The sequence below is a fragment of the Pezoporus flaviventris genome, unplaced genomic scaffold (genome assembly GCF_033815535.1).
Source record: "Pezoporus flaviventris isolate CSIRO_AGI_PZ_B2104156 unplaced genomic scaffold, CSIRO_AGI_Pfla_v1 ptg000025l, whole genome shotgun sequence".
Lineage (NCBI taxonomy): Eukaryota > Metazoa > Chordata > Aves > Psittaciformes > Psittacidae > Pezoporus > Pezoporus flaviventris.
The window spans coordinates 15,612,857-15,631,250 of NW_026892573.1; the positions used below are offsets into that span (position 1 = coordinate 15,612,857).

An 18,394-nucleotide genomic window follows, 5' to 3' on the forward strand; every position below is an offset into this window, starting at 1 on the left:
AGTTTCTAATGCCTGGAATGATGGTGATGAGATGGAGGGATAGCTCTTGCTTCCAACATCACAAGCCTTTCCTGCAATCTGTGAAGGCTTGTACATGTATCCTCTCCGGTATTGTGCATGTTGTAGCTAGCAACTATTTTCTGTCACTAGAATTTGTCATGGCCTCCTTGTTATCCCAGACTGAAGCACTGAATGTTAATATTCCAGTCTAAAAAGGCTTTAACTGCTTATGCTTATCCTTCATGTTGGCAGAACAGACACCATTCTTTTTCTGGATAATAGTTTGTCCCCTGTTCTGATTAGACATTACTTGAGGAGAAGCTTGGTGCTAGCTAAGTTGTAAGCTAAAATATACAGTACTATCTGCTCCTCTTTCCTACTCACCATTTGCATTTTTGTGGAATATTATATCTTTTACTATCCCATGTAAAATACTGGGTTTTAGTAAATGTCTTCTACAGAAGTTCTGTTTGGCCTCAAACTTCAGGGAGCTCCCTTGGGAAAGCTGAGGAAAGGTATCCTCTTCCTCTCAACTTTATAGCTGCTATTAAAATTGACAAGATTGATCATGGAAACATTATCAAACTTAATTGAATACCAGACTCCTTAACTGTACCTGATGAAAGATGTTCCTGAAAGACATGTTAGCAACATCCATGGTGCTGTTTACAGAACTTGAAAACAGCTTGAAGTAAAACGAATCTTAAAAACCCACCTACTAAATATATATTAACAATATTTTTTTATGTTTGCTTCTCCTTTAGCAAATGAAAGAGCCATTTTACTTCCAGTAACTTCAAGCAGAGCAGCTCTCACAATTCTTGAGAGAAATGAGAGAGGTTTTGCAACTATGGTATTAACTTTAAGGTTGTCGTTATTATGAACCCTGGTACTTGCATGCAGTTGATCTTACTAAGGACATCTCACTTTGCAGGAGATACACCTATTAAGAAGGAAGCATGTTTAAAAATACTCCTGATAATAGAAGAGTTAGAAAATGAAAGCTCTCTTGTGAATTCTTCCAGAGCTTTCTCTGGCTTAGTCAGAACATTTGCCTGCAGTCTTACACTATTGAACACTGTAGGAGTTTTCCAGATGCTAAAAAAATAGAAACTTCTTGTTGTTCATAAAGTTGTTTTTTTTTCTTTTTTCACGTGAACTGTTTATAACTCGGGGTTAAGGTGTCCCAGTCCTGGTGGGAGCGAAGGTTTCCTGGAAGACATGGTAGTTAAGTTCATGCCCTGCATTTCCTATGAGAGCATGCTGTGCTCTTCTTGTTTGATCTCTTACCCTTATGCAATTTTATATTTACTTTAAATATATTTCTGTTGAACAGTTAAAGCAGGTAATGAAATAATGCAAGAAAGAATGTGTTCTAGATAAAACTAACTCAGCCAAGCTTCAAAGTCACTGTTTGTATATGAATTTGTTGATAGTTATCAGCTGCAGAACTTCTCTTGTTTGGTACCATCTTTGGTACTCTGTCTGTGAGGGAAATCCTGTGAAAAAGATGTTATCCTAAGAAAGCGATGGTGAGTTGCTGAATCTGGCGTGGCTTGTTAAAAGCAAACTTTCTATTTCAGGGCAGGCAAAAGTCCAAACTTGTCTGCCACTCTTTAAATATGCATCTCAGTAAACTGAACATCTCAAAAGTTAGCTCTGAAGCTAAGCCTATAACAGAACTTGTGGTCTTCAAATGACAAAAGTTTGGAGGCTTTTGGTGAGGCTTTTTTGTCCTTTTCGCTCTGAAGAGAACCTTTTCAAATGTTTTTAACTGAGAATTGCCACTTAATACAGTTGTGGGGGACAGAAGGAATGGCTACTTAACCTTTGACTTGTGGCTGACTAAGCTTTATAGTCACAGAGTAGTTGAGGTTAGAAAGGACCTTTGGTGACTGTAATCCAACTTTCTCAAATGGGGTTAGCTTCAGCTCAGCATCCATTCTTCTACTAGATCTTGGTCCTGTAAACGGTGTTCAAAATTGGCAGGATGATTCTTGGCTATGAAGCTTAGTATTGCTTTAGGTTCTAAACATCACATGATGAAGCCTGTCTGAACTTCTCCATTACAAACCTGCTGTTTTTCAGAGCTTGTGGTTCTGCTGTCTGTGGTTCTGAGGTGCTTAATTGCTCTATTATCACTTGTTCTTAAAAATGGAACACATGTTAGAGCAATCAAGCACCTCACCAAGACAGGAGTAGTAACTAGCTGGCTAATCTACTTAGAAGTGGTACAATTTCAGTTAAGAGTTCTCTTGTGACTTCTGACAGCTGGCAAACATCCCAAGTGACTCATCTTTAAAAACACTACAGAATTGACAACATTTTATTTACTCTATCATAGAGAAGCTATGATTATTACTGAGCAGACATTGAGACAGATATACATAGAAAATATCATCTTTGCAGGCCCAGTGAAGTAAGAGTATTAAATTATAACTCATTGCTTTCAAGTGATAACAAATGCCATGTGAATTTGTCAGGGTATCAAGTCTGGTTTCTCTTAATGATGAGAGAAAGCTATAAAATGTCTTGATATTTTAGTCAAATTTTAATCCCATCTTTTTTTAGAAAATAAACTTGTTAAATAGTGTGAAGTAAGAGCCCTGAAGAAATGAATGGGCTTTATAAAAGGGAGTTTTAACTCGGGTCTGACTCATGGAACTTGTAAAGCACAGTGGGAAACAGTTTTAGATGTCTGCATTCAGTGTCTTGTGCCGCAGAGTTGAAGCCAGATGTATGGGACACTGTTGAAGTTCCCTAGTGTTCTAAGTTCCATAAAAATAGGTTGTAATCATAGTGTTTAAATATGTTGCTTTACTAACTCTTTCATAATTCCACAGAATACCTGTTTGTAGACTGGCTTGCAAGTATCCCCTGAGGCTTTTCCATGCCCAGCTCTTGCTTACTTTCTGTTTTCTGATCTACTCAAACTGAGACTTTTCAAGACTTCCTTCCTGAAGATGAGTGGGGAATAATCACTTAATGACATGTTTGGCTTCTGTTCCTGGGAACTTTTAGCCAGTACAAAAGTTCTGCTTTCCCTGAAGTACAAGCTACCAAGATGAGAGCAGAGTAGGTAGTGTCACTGGTGATAGATTTTTATGATTTCTAGGGGTGGAAGACTAACAAGACCAAACAGCAGAGCTCAGGAGATATGAGCTGAGCCAAATGATATCTTCAGCAAGTGAAGAGAGCTGCCCTACTAGCACACCAAAAGCACAGTGAGTTACTTTTGTACAGTTGGCTTCCTTTTATTGAATTGTGTTGACTTCCACATCACACTCAAAATTAACTTACATTGATCTGTATACAGTCTGCCCAGGGAAGTGGGTGAGTTACCATCCCTGGAGGTATTTAAAAAGATGTGTAGATGTGGTGTTTAGGGACATGGTTTAGTGGTGGACTTGGAAGTACTGAATTAACAGTTGGACTTGATGATCTTAAAGGACTTACCCAACATAAATGATTCTATGATAGAGGCTTAAGACCAATATAGCTAGAAGATCCAAAATCTGATGTCGCTAAACATACTAAATGGATAGGCAATGAGGTATAATGCTCTACTTCTAATATGCTCCTTGAAACATGAATAGTTTTCTCTGAAGTAAATTGCATAGCAGTGTTGCAAGTCCTTGGGCATATACCAGAGAAGATGCAGGTCTTACAGGAGAGAAACTTTCCCAGAGTGAGAAATTGGTGTGCCTTTAAGTGAAGTCAAGGAGTCTGATTCCTTTGGATACAGGGTAGTAAGCACTACTGAGTAAGAGCTGCTGTGACTTTGGTTTTAAGTTCCACCACTGATGGAGGCAGCCAGATCTGTGTTGTATTTTTGCATAGCCTTCCTGAACAAGGAGCAGAGGTGAAGCTGCTTTCACATGGCTGAAGTGATGGTCTGCATGTGGTCAGGCTTTGGTCTCCTTGAAAGAGATACCTTCTCAAGGTGGTGTAGCCTCTGGGACTGCTGCCCACCGTGAGCAAATCAGAAGCTCAGGGCTCCTTAACCTTTCTAAGCACAGGGAAGAAGAGCATCTTACAGCCAGCAGCACAGGTCACTGTCTGCAGGCTTTTGGGTGTGATCTGCTTAGCAACAGGAGGGAGGTGGAAGGCTTTCCTGCTGGGCAGGATTACGGGATAATCTTCCAAAATGAAGCTTATTCCACTAAAAGTTGAAACAGCCGACTTGAGCCACTTGCAAAAATGAAATCCTTCTTGGCAGAGCTGTTGCTACACTCTCAGAAATCGGCTTTGAAAATATTAAAATACTAAATAAACATATAAATAAATATATATAATACTATATTATACGTAGATAATATATAAATATAATATATAAATGTAATTAAATATTATTATATAATTAAAAATTAAATAAAATACTAAAATACTAAATTCTAAAGAATAAGGCCAGTGCCTTGTCTTTTGAGGCATCCATCTTGGAGAGAGCAGGCAAGAGCATAGGGCATTAGGTAAACCTAAATACCTCTGAACTTTATCAGCTGTCTTTACTCAGTTAATCCTTAAAGTTGTGGGACAGCTCCATGACACTTGGTGGTGAAGCGAACTAGTTAGCAGGAGGATTTCAAGCATCAGAGAGAGTCAATAAAAGGTGAACCACATAAGGTCTTTGAAAAACCCAACAATTTTTATAGCATGTTTGTTCTAGAATAATTGCATTTCTGTCTGGAGCATGACTAGGAAAACAGATCAAAGTTGCTTCCTTGCACTTAATGCTTTTAAGAGTACTATTGCTTGATCTCCTTTGCAGTTGCACAACATGAAATCAATGGGAAAGAACAGTAAGTATCAGTAGTGCTGTTGGCTCTGATTTTTCTGAAGGGGAAAACAGCTACTCAGCAAGGTTGAGCGGTCCTCTGCATTGTGGCAAGCTTTTTCAGGCTGAGTAACCTAACATAGTATTATAATGGCATAGTCTTGCATAACGTATAGTCTTACATATTTCACTTCTTAAGTTTACATCCTTTTCCACAAAGCCAATGCTATCAGGTTGGCATTTCTGTTGTCTGAGTTAGCGTCAACTAACATGGGAAAAAAATCAGACTCACACAAACAAGTTCAGCTTGATGTCTCCAAAGCATGAATTCACAACGTGCAACACTTGCCTTGGGCAAAAGAGGGTGCTGTTGAAAGCGTGTTGTTTTGTTAATTGTATTAGTTTTATTGGCCAGCTACTAGCGTTACAAGAGTTGTTTTTTTTTATGCTGGACTACATTATAAATTGAATGGGTAATGTTGCCCTCCAGTGGCTCATGTCTAGAGGATACAGAGCCTGTTTGCACTAGCAATGAAGAATCAATCACTGGGAAAGTCTGAGATGCGAGAGTAGAGTATTAGCTCAGACCTATGGTGTATTTAAAAAAGGTAATGTGTGAGAAAAAGTGTTCAGTATGTTAAGTTTGTATTAGGACTGAAGCTTTTCCCTCAAGCTGTAGCAAAGAAGGCCATAATTTCAGTGGGCTCTCTGCTGTTCGCTGGACCCTTTTCAGTTGCTGTTTCATCAGATGAGCTTGTAGCACTGTGGTCTTTGCTTTGTACAGAAATGGGAAGCAACTGCTGCATTTGCCTTGACAATAGCTGCTTCTCACTGTTACCTCTTGAATGGGCTTTTCAAATAACCCTCACATAACACCTTTATTAGATCTTGGGAAAGAAGTTGTCTCATCCTTGGCTCAAGCCACCTGTGCTAGCTTGTGAATTCCTGGCTTACTTCATCAGCTGATACTCTTAGTTTACACAGAGCTGTAAATATGTATTTCCACAGTTCAGAATGGCAGGGGAGAGCAGTAAATCTGACTCCAACAACTTTGGTAGTATTTGAGGCTGGACAGCGACAATGGCTATCTCCTTTCCTTACACTTTGGCTTCCTTTTAACACAAATGCTTCATAGAGCTCGATTCGCGCCAGTTGGAGGAGAAAATGACTTACAATTTCAGCTTTGAAGCTGTAAACCAAAAAGCTTTTTGCTCGTTTAAGCCTGAACCGGAGCCTTGTCTTTGAACACAATGTGTCTGGCCGGTGCCAGCCGTGGCCACGCCGCCGGGGCGCTGGCCGTGCCCGGGGGGCCTGACGCGGGCGCTCCGTCCCGATCGGCAGCGCCGAGGAGCGGACCCGGAGCCCCGCGCAGGGCGCTGCTGCTGCCGCTGCTGCCCGCCGCGGGCTGCCCCGCACCCGCGCCTGCCCAGCTCGGAGGCGGGGGGCACCGGCCGGGCGGTGCCGGGGGCGGGGCGGGGGGCGCGGGCCTCGGTGCTCCGCCGCTGCCAGCTGGCTCCGGGCGGGCCTCGCCGCCCCTCCCCGGCCGCCGTTATTTATCAGCCGCCGCCGCCGCCGCGCTGAACACCGGGCAGGGCGCGCTCGCTCGCAGCCGCTGGTTCCCCCGGCCCTTCCTTTCTCTTTCGTTCCCCGCAGCGCGGCCCAGCCTTGTCGGGCGCAGCCCCTCGCTGACCGCCTCGCTCTGCGCTCTCCCCGCAGGACCCGTCTGTTCCCCCTCGGGCTATAAGAAGGCGGATGATGAGATGTCCGGAGCCACGTCCTCGGCGGATCTGGACGAGGCACCAGCCCGCACCATTTACTTGAACCAGCCCCAGCAGAGCAAGTTCCGCGACAACTGGGTCAGGTATGAGCAATCCCCGCATCCCCCGTTCCGGCTGACAGCCTGCACACCCCGCAGCCCTGGGTTGGGAGGGCTCCCGTCCCTGCACGGATCTGTTTTGAGCGTAGTAACTTGTGTCTTGTTGGCTTCAGTGGGCACCAGGTCTGGCTAAACGTACAGAGAAGAGGCAGGAGGGAGGGATCCAGCAGCCTTAGCAGGGATAAACTGTATCCATCAACAGTAAGAGCAGGGGACCGATAGAGCTGCGTGGGTAAGATGCGTGAAAAGGTCTTCTCTTCAGTAGGGCCATTCAACTCTGTAATACCGGTCCTCAGGTATTACTCCTGGACACAGGGGCTAACTCATGAAAACTCAGTTTGAGATTTGATTGAATCCACTTTGAGTGTTCTCTTTAAAAGTAGCATCCAACTGTAAGAATAACTAGACTAAGTATAAAGAACTAGAGAGTTAGAAAGGAAAAGTCTAAAAGGATAAAAATAACTATAGAATTTACAAACTCTTATTCTCATGTGTTGAAGGCTATGGTCCACTTGTGTTCTTTAATTGGAGACCACAGAGAGTTTTCTCTGGTATTTCATTGTAGGAGCGTGTGTTTAAGACTTCTGTTGGTATGATTAATGCCATGTTATTGTTGTTTGGAAGCATAAATGGTGTGCACTGAAACATGGACTATGAGGATGCATAACAAGTAAGTTGTGGCAGTACTCACCACACTTGCCTGGGGTTAGCTGGGTTAGTGAGGTGAACAGATGGCTCCTGTCATGACAAAGGAGGAGCGTTATTTAGCAGGCTTCTGTCTGTTAATGCAGATGTTTGGGTTATTGTTCAGAATGGTTTATACAATGAGTGCTTTCTAAAGAAAAGAAAGGAGTCATATCCTGCTGAAATTATTATTTCCATTAGCTGGTTTACTGTGTGTATTATCAAGGGTGGTTCTAAGAATATCTTCTGGAAGGATGCTGGTGTTCTGGGTAGTGCAACTTACACATACAGGAATTTTTCCTCTACTCTGACTTATTATATACTTGTCTGGTGAAGTCTATGGTTTAGAAGCACTTAAAATGACAGATTTCTTACTGTCTCGCTTTTCTATGTGGGCAGCAACATTAGATGTTTTCTCACTTTATTTTTATTTTTCCTTGACTAATTATGAGCTGGGTTTGGCTGTTTTCTAGGATAGACTACTTGTGCTTTTCCTGCTTTACAGAAGGAAAAGGAGGGAATAGAGTGTTGGCAGAATCTGAAGTTTGGGGTTTCTTGAAGGGATTCTGTTCTGGCTTAATCTAATGAAAAAGGAGTATGTGTGACTGCTACCAAGTACCTGTTTCTGATAGTGTTATTACCAGCCCCTCAGAGCTGTTGTCCAGCTTGCTGTCTGGAAGCAATCCCCTAGTAGCTGTAAAAGTTTTCCATGGCTTTTCAGTCATGAGAAATATTGGTACGTGAGGGATAGGACAAAATGCAGGTAGTGTAGTGGGAAAGTAGAGATGTTTGCGTTACCTGATTAGTGATCTTAGCTCCTTAGTGTCGTTTGGAAATTAGGTCCACTTTATAATAACTTGCTGCTGCTCAGTAAGAAAGCTTTGACTTCCAGAAGGGTGACTTTGGCTCTGCTCTCTCCATCCTCTGGATTAGTTTTCTTTCTTCAATCCAGGTGTGAATGAAGGCAAGGGCATTGAGGTCATAATATCTGAGTAAGGGTGCCTTGTGTGGAGAATGTGTGGTGGTTTACTTACTTGCATATGTTGGAGTTCTTGAGGAACAGAAGTTCTGTATTGCCCTTGGACTTTGTTGCTTACTGTGTTTAGCTTCTGGTTTTTTCAGTACCTTTTGGTTTTGAAGGTGCCTTTTCTCCATAGGAAATGTGTACCACAGCAAAAGGCTCTGTGTAACTGGGTAAACTGACACAGTTTATCCATACATAAGGGCTTACAGACAATTAAACTGAAGGAGATATTAAAGCAGTTTGTTGTAAATCATGTGACTTCTGTCACTTATTCTGTAGTCACCAAGGATTCTCTGAAAAATGTTGGGAATTTGTGTGTGTTCACAGGAAACTTTTGAAATTAAGGGGTAGTATGGAATAGCTTGCTCAAAACTAAGCAACATACAGCAAGGTGCAGAGGATAGGGGAAGGTGGGTCAGTGGTATGGCTTTCTGTTTAAGATGATCTGAGCTGAGCATCCTGAGCTTTTTAACTTCTTTTGGGGCGAGGCGCTGTTGAAAGTTTGTGGGAGCAACAGGAAAAAAATGATTTTGGACAAGTTAAGTGAAACTGGTAATTCCCTTATCACTTCTAAATAGTAGATAATGCTATTGCAAAAGTGAAGTAGGTGGCAAGGTGGTACTAACACTTCCACAAGCCTTGAAGTGTGAGGATATGGAAGGAAGAGCTGTTTCCTTTTTCTCCCAGGCTTTCTGGTATAAATAAGTGACATTATTAGAACTTGTGGAGCAATGGCTGATTTCTTTTGTGCTTTTCAAACTTTGTCACAAACTTTTTTAAAACCTAGTGCTTTTGGATTTAGTGTGGTCCTTTGTACGTGTGTGTGTGTGCATATATATATGACTCACCATTCTTTATTACACTACAGCAGCAGTGATTTCTTCTGTAGGAACATCTCTCTTCTATTTGCATTAGAAGCTGTTTTCATCCCTACTGTGTTCAGTTTGAAAAACTTCGTGTATGTTTAAGTCTCTGGACCTTGTCTTAAAAAGTAAACGACTTTCCATTTTCAGCTAAAATATTTTTCGAAGCATTTTAGAAGCTTTTAAATATGTATAAAAAAAATTAAACAAATGCAATTACTTTGTCCAGCACAGCTGTAACTGTGGTATTAAGGGTGTTTGCTTTTAAGAAAGCTAGTTAACACCTATTTTTACTTCTCAGTATGTATAACTTCAATGTGATCACCCTTTTGGTGAAGACATTTTTCCTAATAACCCATCTAAACGTCCCTTGATGCAGCTTGAGGCTGTTACCTCTTGTGTTTTCACTTGATACCCGGGAAAAGAAAGCAGCCACCTCCTCGCTCCATCTTCCTGTCACGTACTTGTAGACGGCAGTGAGGTACCCCTGAGCCTTCTCTTCTCCAGTCTAAACAACCCCAGGTCCCTCAGCCATGCCTCATCAGGCTTGTGCTCCAGACCCTTCACCAGCTTTGTTGCCCTTTTCTGGACCTGCTCCAGCACCTCAGTGTCTGTCCTGTAGTGAGGAGCTCAGAACTGAACACAGGATTTGAGGTGTGGCTTTACCAGTGCTGAGTACAGAGGGGTCATCACTGCCCTAGTCCTGCTGGCTACACTGTGTACTGAAGCCCTGCTTTCCAGGGAAGTGGCTGGACATTGCCTGCTGATGGAAAGTAGAGAATAAGTCTTTTCCCTTGCTTCTGCACGTGGCCTTTGCTTTTGCTTTATTAACTGTTTCTCTTGACCCACGAGACATCTTTCCGCTATATTCTCCACCTCCAACCTTGCTGAGGAGGGAAGTGATAAAGTGGCTTAGTGGGCATCCAGTCTCCAGCTGAGGTCAAACCCCCACAAGTTTAAAAACAAACTTACCTGTTGCCTTGTAAAAACACAAGGGGTACAGAGGGGGAATGATGATGGGGGTCTCTGTCAATATTGATACTCTGCCATCTGTCAATATTTGAGATGGCTGAAGTAATGGCATGAGTACTTTTCCAAATATATACTCAGTGAAGACTTCATTTTGCTTAGAGTGGGAAAATTCTGCAGATCTGGCTTTAATATAAATACAATTGCTTAATGCTCCTTATTAATACAGGAATATACTCTGACATCAGTAGCTTATTGTGTGTTTAACAGTACTGTGCTGAAACTTTCTTCCAGTACCCATAGTAAAAATCATGAGTTAAGTGATCTGAGCTCCTCATTAGTCCCATGTGTTGATTTTGATGCAAAAGTAGTTGGAACATCAGATTTCTTGATTCAGGAAGCACAAAAGTGCTGAAAAAACTTTTAAGGACGCTTTTAACTGTATCCAAATTATCTAAGAACATTGCAGTTGCTGTTGTAACCGTTGCTCTATGTGATGTTCTTGTATTCAAGGCCTGATAGTAAATCCTGGTACAAGTCTGACTTGGATCTGAATCAGGACTCCGGGTTCAGTCTTGGTATGTGGCTTGAGTGGGAGGTCAGGGCAGAGCAGCAGTCAGGAATAGCAAAATTCTACTTGTGTGCTTTTAGTGCATTTTGAATGAGAAGTCTTGTTGAAAAGCTTCCAATCAGAACAGAATTTGATGGCTTGATCTATTGGGGAGGTCCCAAAAGATGTGTGCTGGTATCTAGAAAATCTCCAGGTTTTCTACAACAAGGTCAGAGGCCCATTTTTCATATAGGCAAAAGTTAAATTCTGCTAGAGAAGATAATGAGCAAAAAGCCTTAATGTTCACTTTTAGACTTTACAGGCTCTTAAAATTCAAGCAAACTGGTGAGAACAGATTTCTTTCATAAGGCAGAAGCACCACTACTAGGAAATCAGCACTGAAGACTGTAACAAGGCTCCTAGTAGCACCACAAGTCCTTTGTTGAACAGGCTGTTGTTTTATCTATAGTCCCAGTCTGTCCCGTCAGTGTCTGCAGGGTGCTCGCTGGTTACAAAACTATGGGCACAGTCTGAACTCTTGTTTAATTTCAGCTGTATGTTGCATTAGATGAAGCTTTCTTGGCTTGCATATAGGTACTGTAGAAGCCACTTGTGATTTAGAAGTGTTAATGCGTTTTGAATGCGCTTGGAGATTCTCACTGGTGCTTAAGTCCCTGCTGCTGAAACAGGAGTTGTTGGTATCACTAGCCAATTAGTACTGACCCTTGTAACATGAGTATCCCAAGTAGTTTTCACTGTGATCTGTGGTTGAATATGTAAATGGTAGTGTGCTATGTGCAGGTGCATTTATCTGCACTTACAATGTAGACCAGTGTTCCTCTTTCACTAAACTGTATCTTTGATCTTGAGGTAAAACTGCCCCTGCTTGTGTTTGGTTTCTTCTTGGTGGAGTTCAGGCACTGTGGCCATTCCTACTAGAGCTTGTATGACCTTTGGAAATCTCTGCTGTTGTCATGTGAACAGATCTCTTGCTTGACTGCAGAAAAGCATTTTGGAATTCTCTAAGAAGGGATGTATTATTATATTCCAAATAGGACAAATCTAGGTGTGTATTAAACTAATCCTCTAAATTTTTTTAGTTCTAGGTGTATAGTGTTCTTATCAGAAAGGAAATATTCAATAGTGATATGTACTTCTTGTAAACAAGCAAAAATTTCATTTCCCAGCAGTGCAGCTGTTGATGATACTGTAATCTATCACAACAAAAAGGCTTGGCTACAGCTATAGAAAGGTTATTTTATTTTTAAGCTATTAAAACTCACTAAAAAGTAACTGGTATTGAATGCCTGGTGCTGATGTTGTGTTTCCAGATTGTGACAGTGTATTTGATGCAGCTGCATGTTTGGTCTTAGTGGGATGCTCTTAGGGCCAGAGCCCCTGGACAGTTCAGCTGTTGAATTTCACCTGGATGAAATGTCTGGGTGAAAAAAAACCCTCAGATGTGAGAGTTCTATTGTCATTCCACCTGATGCATTTTGAGCTCTCTGGCATCCCAGTTCATTTCTTCGTCGTGATGGATTTCATATACCAGCATTAGCAACACAATAGGGGAATTAAACTGGGGCCTTTTCCTTTTTTTTTCCTTTTTTTTTTTTTTTTTTTTTGTTAAGTTACTACCTAAGTGACTTTTAGACAGTGGAGCCAAAACTTAGATGCTGTCTGACTTCATGCAAAAGAAGCTGCTTTCCCACATATTTGTTGAATAAATACTGGCCCATATTCAGCAGTGAGCATTCCTTTGTGACTCTGCATTTCTGCTTATTCTTCTACTGCAGTGATCTCTGTCCAGAAAAATAGGTGAACAGGAAGAGACTAAGTGTATTTGATTCTTTGTGTAGCTTGAGCAAGGGTGGAGCTAAAGCAAGGACCTTTCAGGACTTAGAGGCGTCATGTACAAGAAATCACACTTTCTGAAGTCTCTGGCTGTTTACAGTTGTGTGTATAGAATCATAGAATAGTTAGGGTTGGAAGGGACCTTAAGATCATCTAGTTCCAATCCCTCTGCCGTGGCAGTGACACCTCACACTAAGACATGTCACCCAAGGCTCTGTCCAACCTGGCCTTGAACACCACCAGGGATGGAGCATTCACAACCCCCCTGGGCAACCCATTGCAGTGCCTCACCACCCTAAGAGGAAAGAATTTTTCCTTACATCCAATCTAAACTTCCCCTGTTTAAGTTTTAACCTGTTTCCCCTTGTCCTATCACTACAGTTCCTAATGAAGAGTTCCTCCCCAGCATCCCTACAGGCCCCCTTCAGATACTGGAAGGCTGCTTTGAGGTCTCCATGCAGCCTTCTCTTCTCCAGGCTGAACAGCCCCAACTTCCTCAGCCTGTCTTCATACAGGAGGTGCTCCCATCCCCTGATCATCCTCGTGGCCCTCCTCTGGACTTGTTCCACCAGTTCCATGTCCTTTTTATGTTGAGGACACCAGAATTGCACACAATACTCCAAGTGAGGTCACATAAGGCTTGTGCTCAGTGCAAGTGGTTTGTAGAAAAGGGTGGAAGAGTAAGAGGTTGCCTTAAGTTGGCCTAAGTAGAGCTCAGGAGCTGTAATAATTGCTTTCCACATAGTTGCTGTGGATTGTGGGGTTATTTGGTCAGTTTTCAGGGAAATGTTAAGTGTTCAAGGCCAGGTTGGCCAGGGCCTTGGGCAACATAGTGTTGTGTGAGGTGTCCCTGCCCATGGCAGGGGTGTTGGAACTGGATGATCTTAAGGTCCTTTCCAACACTAACTATTCTGTGATCCACTTCTTTTACCACCACTCCTGCTTGTCACTGGAAGCATACCTGCTTAAGTTGTGGTGACATTCAGAATAAAATAATGGCTGTAAAACTGAAGTTAGTGCTCTGGGTTTTAGGCAGCTGGTTAACTTATGTGAGTTGGTTGGATTTCCGCTCCCTCCAGTCATCTTCGTATCAGTGCTGTGTGTTTGCTGTGAAGCCTATTTTGACTTTGCACAGTGGTAATAACCTTCCTCTATTAACAGTAGTATTTCCAGGTTAACTGTTCCAGTCAGTTCTGTTTTACTGAGTTGTGCTTGCCAGCAGGGCTACTGAAAAGTGAGGGCCTATTTCTGTAGTGATGACCTGACAAGACTGTGGCTTGCTGAAACAATGTAGTGCCTACAGAGCTTCTAGTACTGTTTCTAAACAGTCTTTGTCTAATGTATTTGTTAGTGCAAAATAGCCAGGAGTCTGTTCCCCTTTTTATAGGATTGCATGAATAGAGAACAAATGGAAAGGCCTTTGTTTTTGCATGCTTTAGGAAAAGCCTCCAGGGTATGGGATTTGGAAGCAACAATGCTATTGCTTCTATTAAATGTGACCATGAGGTCTTGTTTGTATGTTAAACTGAGCGTAAGCAGTTGTGTTAATGCCTGCTCTGTATTAAGACTGCTGTGAGCACTCCTGTAGGAAGCCTTTTTAGTGGATCTGGTACTTTGACATTATCAATTATATTAGTTTTTCCAGTCTTTGCCTGTGTGTGGTAGAAGTCCTACTGATATCAGGGCAATTTGGCATGAGGTAACGGAGGCTAGAAACTGTGGGAAGTCCTTACGTGGTCAGGAGTTGATCTTGCTGAATTAGAGAGTTAACAAGACATCCATAATTCAGTGGCAGTAGTTCATAGTGTGTTTTCATGTACGTTTGTCTTAATGGTCTATGCAAAGGTAACAACTAACATGAAGCACTTGAAGCCAAGCTTGTAGTTGATGCAGCTTCTGAGGAAGTGCAAGTAGCTGAGCCAGCCTGGTTTGGTCAGCCTAAACATCTTGCTCTTGAGATGAAACTTGTGCATTAGGATAGGTAACACTGCTTGCCAACAGAAGCAATGGTAATCAATGAATATTGCACTTACCACCCTGCCTTTTTATTAGGCTGGTGTAGGACACAACACTGATGATGCACATTACTATAAAACATTGATGTAAGATATGTTTGCGCTAATTTAGGTTTCCCTTTGTGTAAAATACTCCTGAGCCTCAGTGGTTGTCTAGCTGACAGCTGTCTGCTTTTATTTTTAATTTGGTTATGTATGAGGTCTTGAATTTAAATTGAAGTAAACTCTGCTTCAGGAGAGTTTCGGTGTCTTAGTGCAGCAGACCCAAACCACTCTGGCCTATGAAAACAAATCCTGGTGGAACTTGACCTCTGGGGGAGTTAATGGGCTAGCATGACATGTCTGGAGTCCTTTAAAGCGGCCCAAACCAACCTTTCTTTCCCCAAATCATATGATTTGAGAGAAGATGTCTCAGATTCTTAGCTGTGATAAGTCCCTCCTCTTACAAAAGAGGGAAAGACGATCTTTCAAAAACACAATGGTGCCTGTAGTTGCTTCTAGTGTGAAACCCATCCTATAGATGGAGGAAACCCTATGGATGAAGGCAATGTTGCTCTGAGAAATGTGGGGGAAGGAAATAGGAAGTCCTTGAGAGGAAAACTGTCCCACTGGTATGAGTTTTCACAAGTTACTGGTCACTGCAATTTGAAGCAGCTAGAAGCATTTTCTGCCAAAGCCCAAATGGGTGCTCCCAGTCAGTTTCATTCTGGGGAGAATTTAGGAAAACAAATTTATTCCTCTTCTATGGTACTGCCACAGCTTTGTTGGGAAATCTTTCAGGTTTGGATGCTTCAGTGGCCAGGCAGAGGAGTGTCCTTTAAGCAGAATTATGAACTGACAATACATGAACTTGTATGGAGAAGATGTTATTGCTGTTATGGAAAAACAGTACAAGAGTGCAGGAAAAGATGGAAACAAAACAGTCACTTGGGCTATGGGCAGTGTTGCTCCAGAACTGGGTGACAGATATTCTGATGTGATGGTTCTTGTTCTTGGTTCTTTGCATTACTCTGGCAAGTTTCTTAAATTAATTTATTTCTTAAATAATATCTTGTAGGACTCAAGTCTTACTACTTTTTACTGTGCAAGAGCAAGTCTTTATCCTTTTACATTCCTATTATGACCTGAGCTCAAAGTTTGTCTCAAACTAACTAGAGTACTTAAACACCAATACCCTTTTCACCCTTAATGGTTGGAGTCCTCTTCTGCAGGAACTGTAGTCTCAAAGATTCTGACAGGGTGAGGCTTTTTGATTAAACTGGGGGCTGTGCTGGTAAAGGCAGAAATTGCTCCCTGCTAAAATAAACCAACACTGGCTGTTTAGGACATAGTTTCCAGTCAACAAATGGTCATTGTGTAGGCATGTAAGTAATTGCTGCTTATAAGCCTGCATGATGTGTTCTTTGACGGAATTTGTGAACAGTTGATTTTTGTCTCTTTAGCAAGTTTTCTGATCAAAGTACACTATTTTTAGCAACTGCTAAAAATCTTGTGACAGTTGAATTTGTAACAACCTATCCAGTGTTCTGCATGGGAGCATTGTTTGCTGGGATAATCCTGTGAATGAGCTTCCTCTGTGCCCAGTGTAATTGCATATTGGTTTTTTTGTGTTAATGTAGTCTAGTATCACTTGAAGTATGTAATGCTTATTGCTGTACCTCCCGCAGCAATGGTGACTGTCTGGAGGTAGCTTCTGTTCATACTGTTGTACTTTAGCTATTGCAGAACCTCTGAAGCTGATGTTAATCTTGCCATTAAAAGAAATGTCATATGCCTCCAGGAATGCACCCGCCATTCCACTAAAGTCACTATTTGAGCCCTTAATTCAAGCAGACTGTCTTTTCTTTGTTTTTATCATTTTTTTCTTTTTACTTCCTTCTCTGTTGCAGGGCATCTGATTTCTTGTATGGGATAATGGAAACAAAGCCTGATTGCTGAGAGGTGTTCATGTCCTTAACTTGCACTTTAATTACCCAGCCCCTCTGCTGTGGTTCAGATGTCTGTGCTTGGCTTGCTTAGTAATTGTTCCTGTGAATTGATGTATGTTAAAAGTGCTAACGTTAGGCAACACTTATTCTTCAGCTCTCAGGTTTGAGAGCATTTCAAGTATGTGAACTGTGGAATGGATAGCTGTGAGTGAATGCTGCCTAGGAAAGAAGAGTTTGTACTTATCACCCCTGGAAATGAGACCATGTGTGTCTCGGAGATCCTGTTTTCTTTATCATGGTTAGCCTGAAGGTGATGTTCATCTTGGAGTTGTCAATCTAAATTCTCAAGGAAGGGGTAGAAGTGCTTTAGGTAGCTCTACATTTTCCCAGTCAGCTATATTATTCAGCTGCACATTGCCAGTACCATACAGTTCTTGAGGAACTAACATCTCTCTCTTTATTGCTGGTAACCTTTGTCTCTTCAAGATGATTCAATAGAGTAAAACTTTGTGAAAAGTTCTGGGGAAGCGGCGGCAACAACAGTGGGAGTTGTCATGAGAAACTTTCACTTTAATAAATGGAGGAACTATACTGGAAAATGACTACTGAGTTTCTCAGTGCACTGTTTGCTACTTTTCATTTGAGTGTTTGTCCTGGGTTCAGCAGTAGCAGTCATTTTTCTCCTTTTTAGTAGCTGGTGCTGTGCTGTGTTTTTGACTTTCAGCCTGGGAACAGCGCTGATAATACCAGTGTTTTCAGTTGCTGCTCAGTAATGTTTACTCTGACCAAGGACTTTCTGAGCCTCATGCTCTGCCAGGGAGGAGGGGAGGCCAGGAGGAATCAGAGACAGGACACATGACCCGAACTAGCCAAGAGGTATTTCATACCACAGCACATCATGCCCACTATATAAACTGGGGGGAGTTACCCGGAAGGGTTAGATCACTGCTCGGGTCGGGCTGGCTATCGGTCGGGGGGTGGTGAGTGGTTGTATTCTGTTCCCTTGTTATTTCCTTTATCATTATTATTATTGGTGGTAGCAGCAGTGATTTGTGTTATACCTTAGTTACTGGACTGCTCTATTCTCAACCCGTAGGAGTTGCATTCTTTTGATTCTACCTCTCATCCCTCCGGGAGTGGGGGAGAAAGAAGAGGGAGTGGTGGGGAGTGACAGAGCGGCTGTGTGGTTCTGAGTTACAGCTGGGTTTAAACCATGACAGTGTTACCAAAAGAAGTAATTAATCATTGATACTTCAGTAGCATGCTAACGAGTTAAGGTATGTGAATGACACTAACTTTATCAAATCATACAGTGATTGCTTTCAGAAAAATCTCTTCACTACTGTAGAATCAATGAGGCCAGGCTCTTTCAGCCGTGCTCTTGTGCATCCAACCCATTTATTGAACAGGATTTGGTAGTGTTGCTCCTGACCTGCACAGTGGTGTAACTTGAAACATGACTTAAATGAATTAATTTGCAGGTATAGAGGAGAAGTCTCTTCTTATGTTTGCATACCTGTTTAAACATCAAACTTGTGTAGTTAAGCAAGGTTTGCGTAATTGACAGCTGTTGCTTTAGGGAAATCCAGTTTGTTGTTTGGTTTCCTGCATGTTCTCCCTTCCTTCCCCTGGCCTTCCACAGCCTGTTCTGTGAGCTGCAGACCTGGAGTTCTTTGAGTTGGGTACCATGCACTTTGAAGATAAGAGATGGCTGTGACTAGGGCTGGTCAGAGCACTAACCTTTGCAGATACTTACGTTTAGTGACTGAAATTGTGCTCCAAGTGAGCTACTTGAATTTTCGACCATTCACCTATAGATTTTAACTTTGTTCTGAGCTTTGATTATCCTGAAGTCAT

The 18,394-nt window shown here is 42.0% G+C and overlaps 1 protein-coding gene across 3 annotated transcripts in view; it reads left to right on the top strand.

Annotated features, from left to right (window-relative positions):
- The window catches only part of ATP8A2 (ATPase phospholipid transporting 8A2), a 323,662-nt gene that overhangs the window by 29,107 nt on the left and 276,161 nt on the right, over nt 1–18,394 (top strand). For all 3 annotated transcript variants that reach the window (XM_061457660.1, XM_061457662.1, XM_061457661.1), the window contains exon 2: nt 6,491–6,635. In XM_061457660.1, coding sequence (XP_061313644.1) covers nt 6,491–6,635 — 145 coding nt within the window. The remainder of the gene's footprint in view (nt 1–6,490; nt 6,636–18,394) is intronic.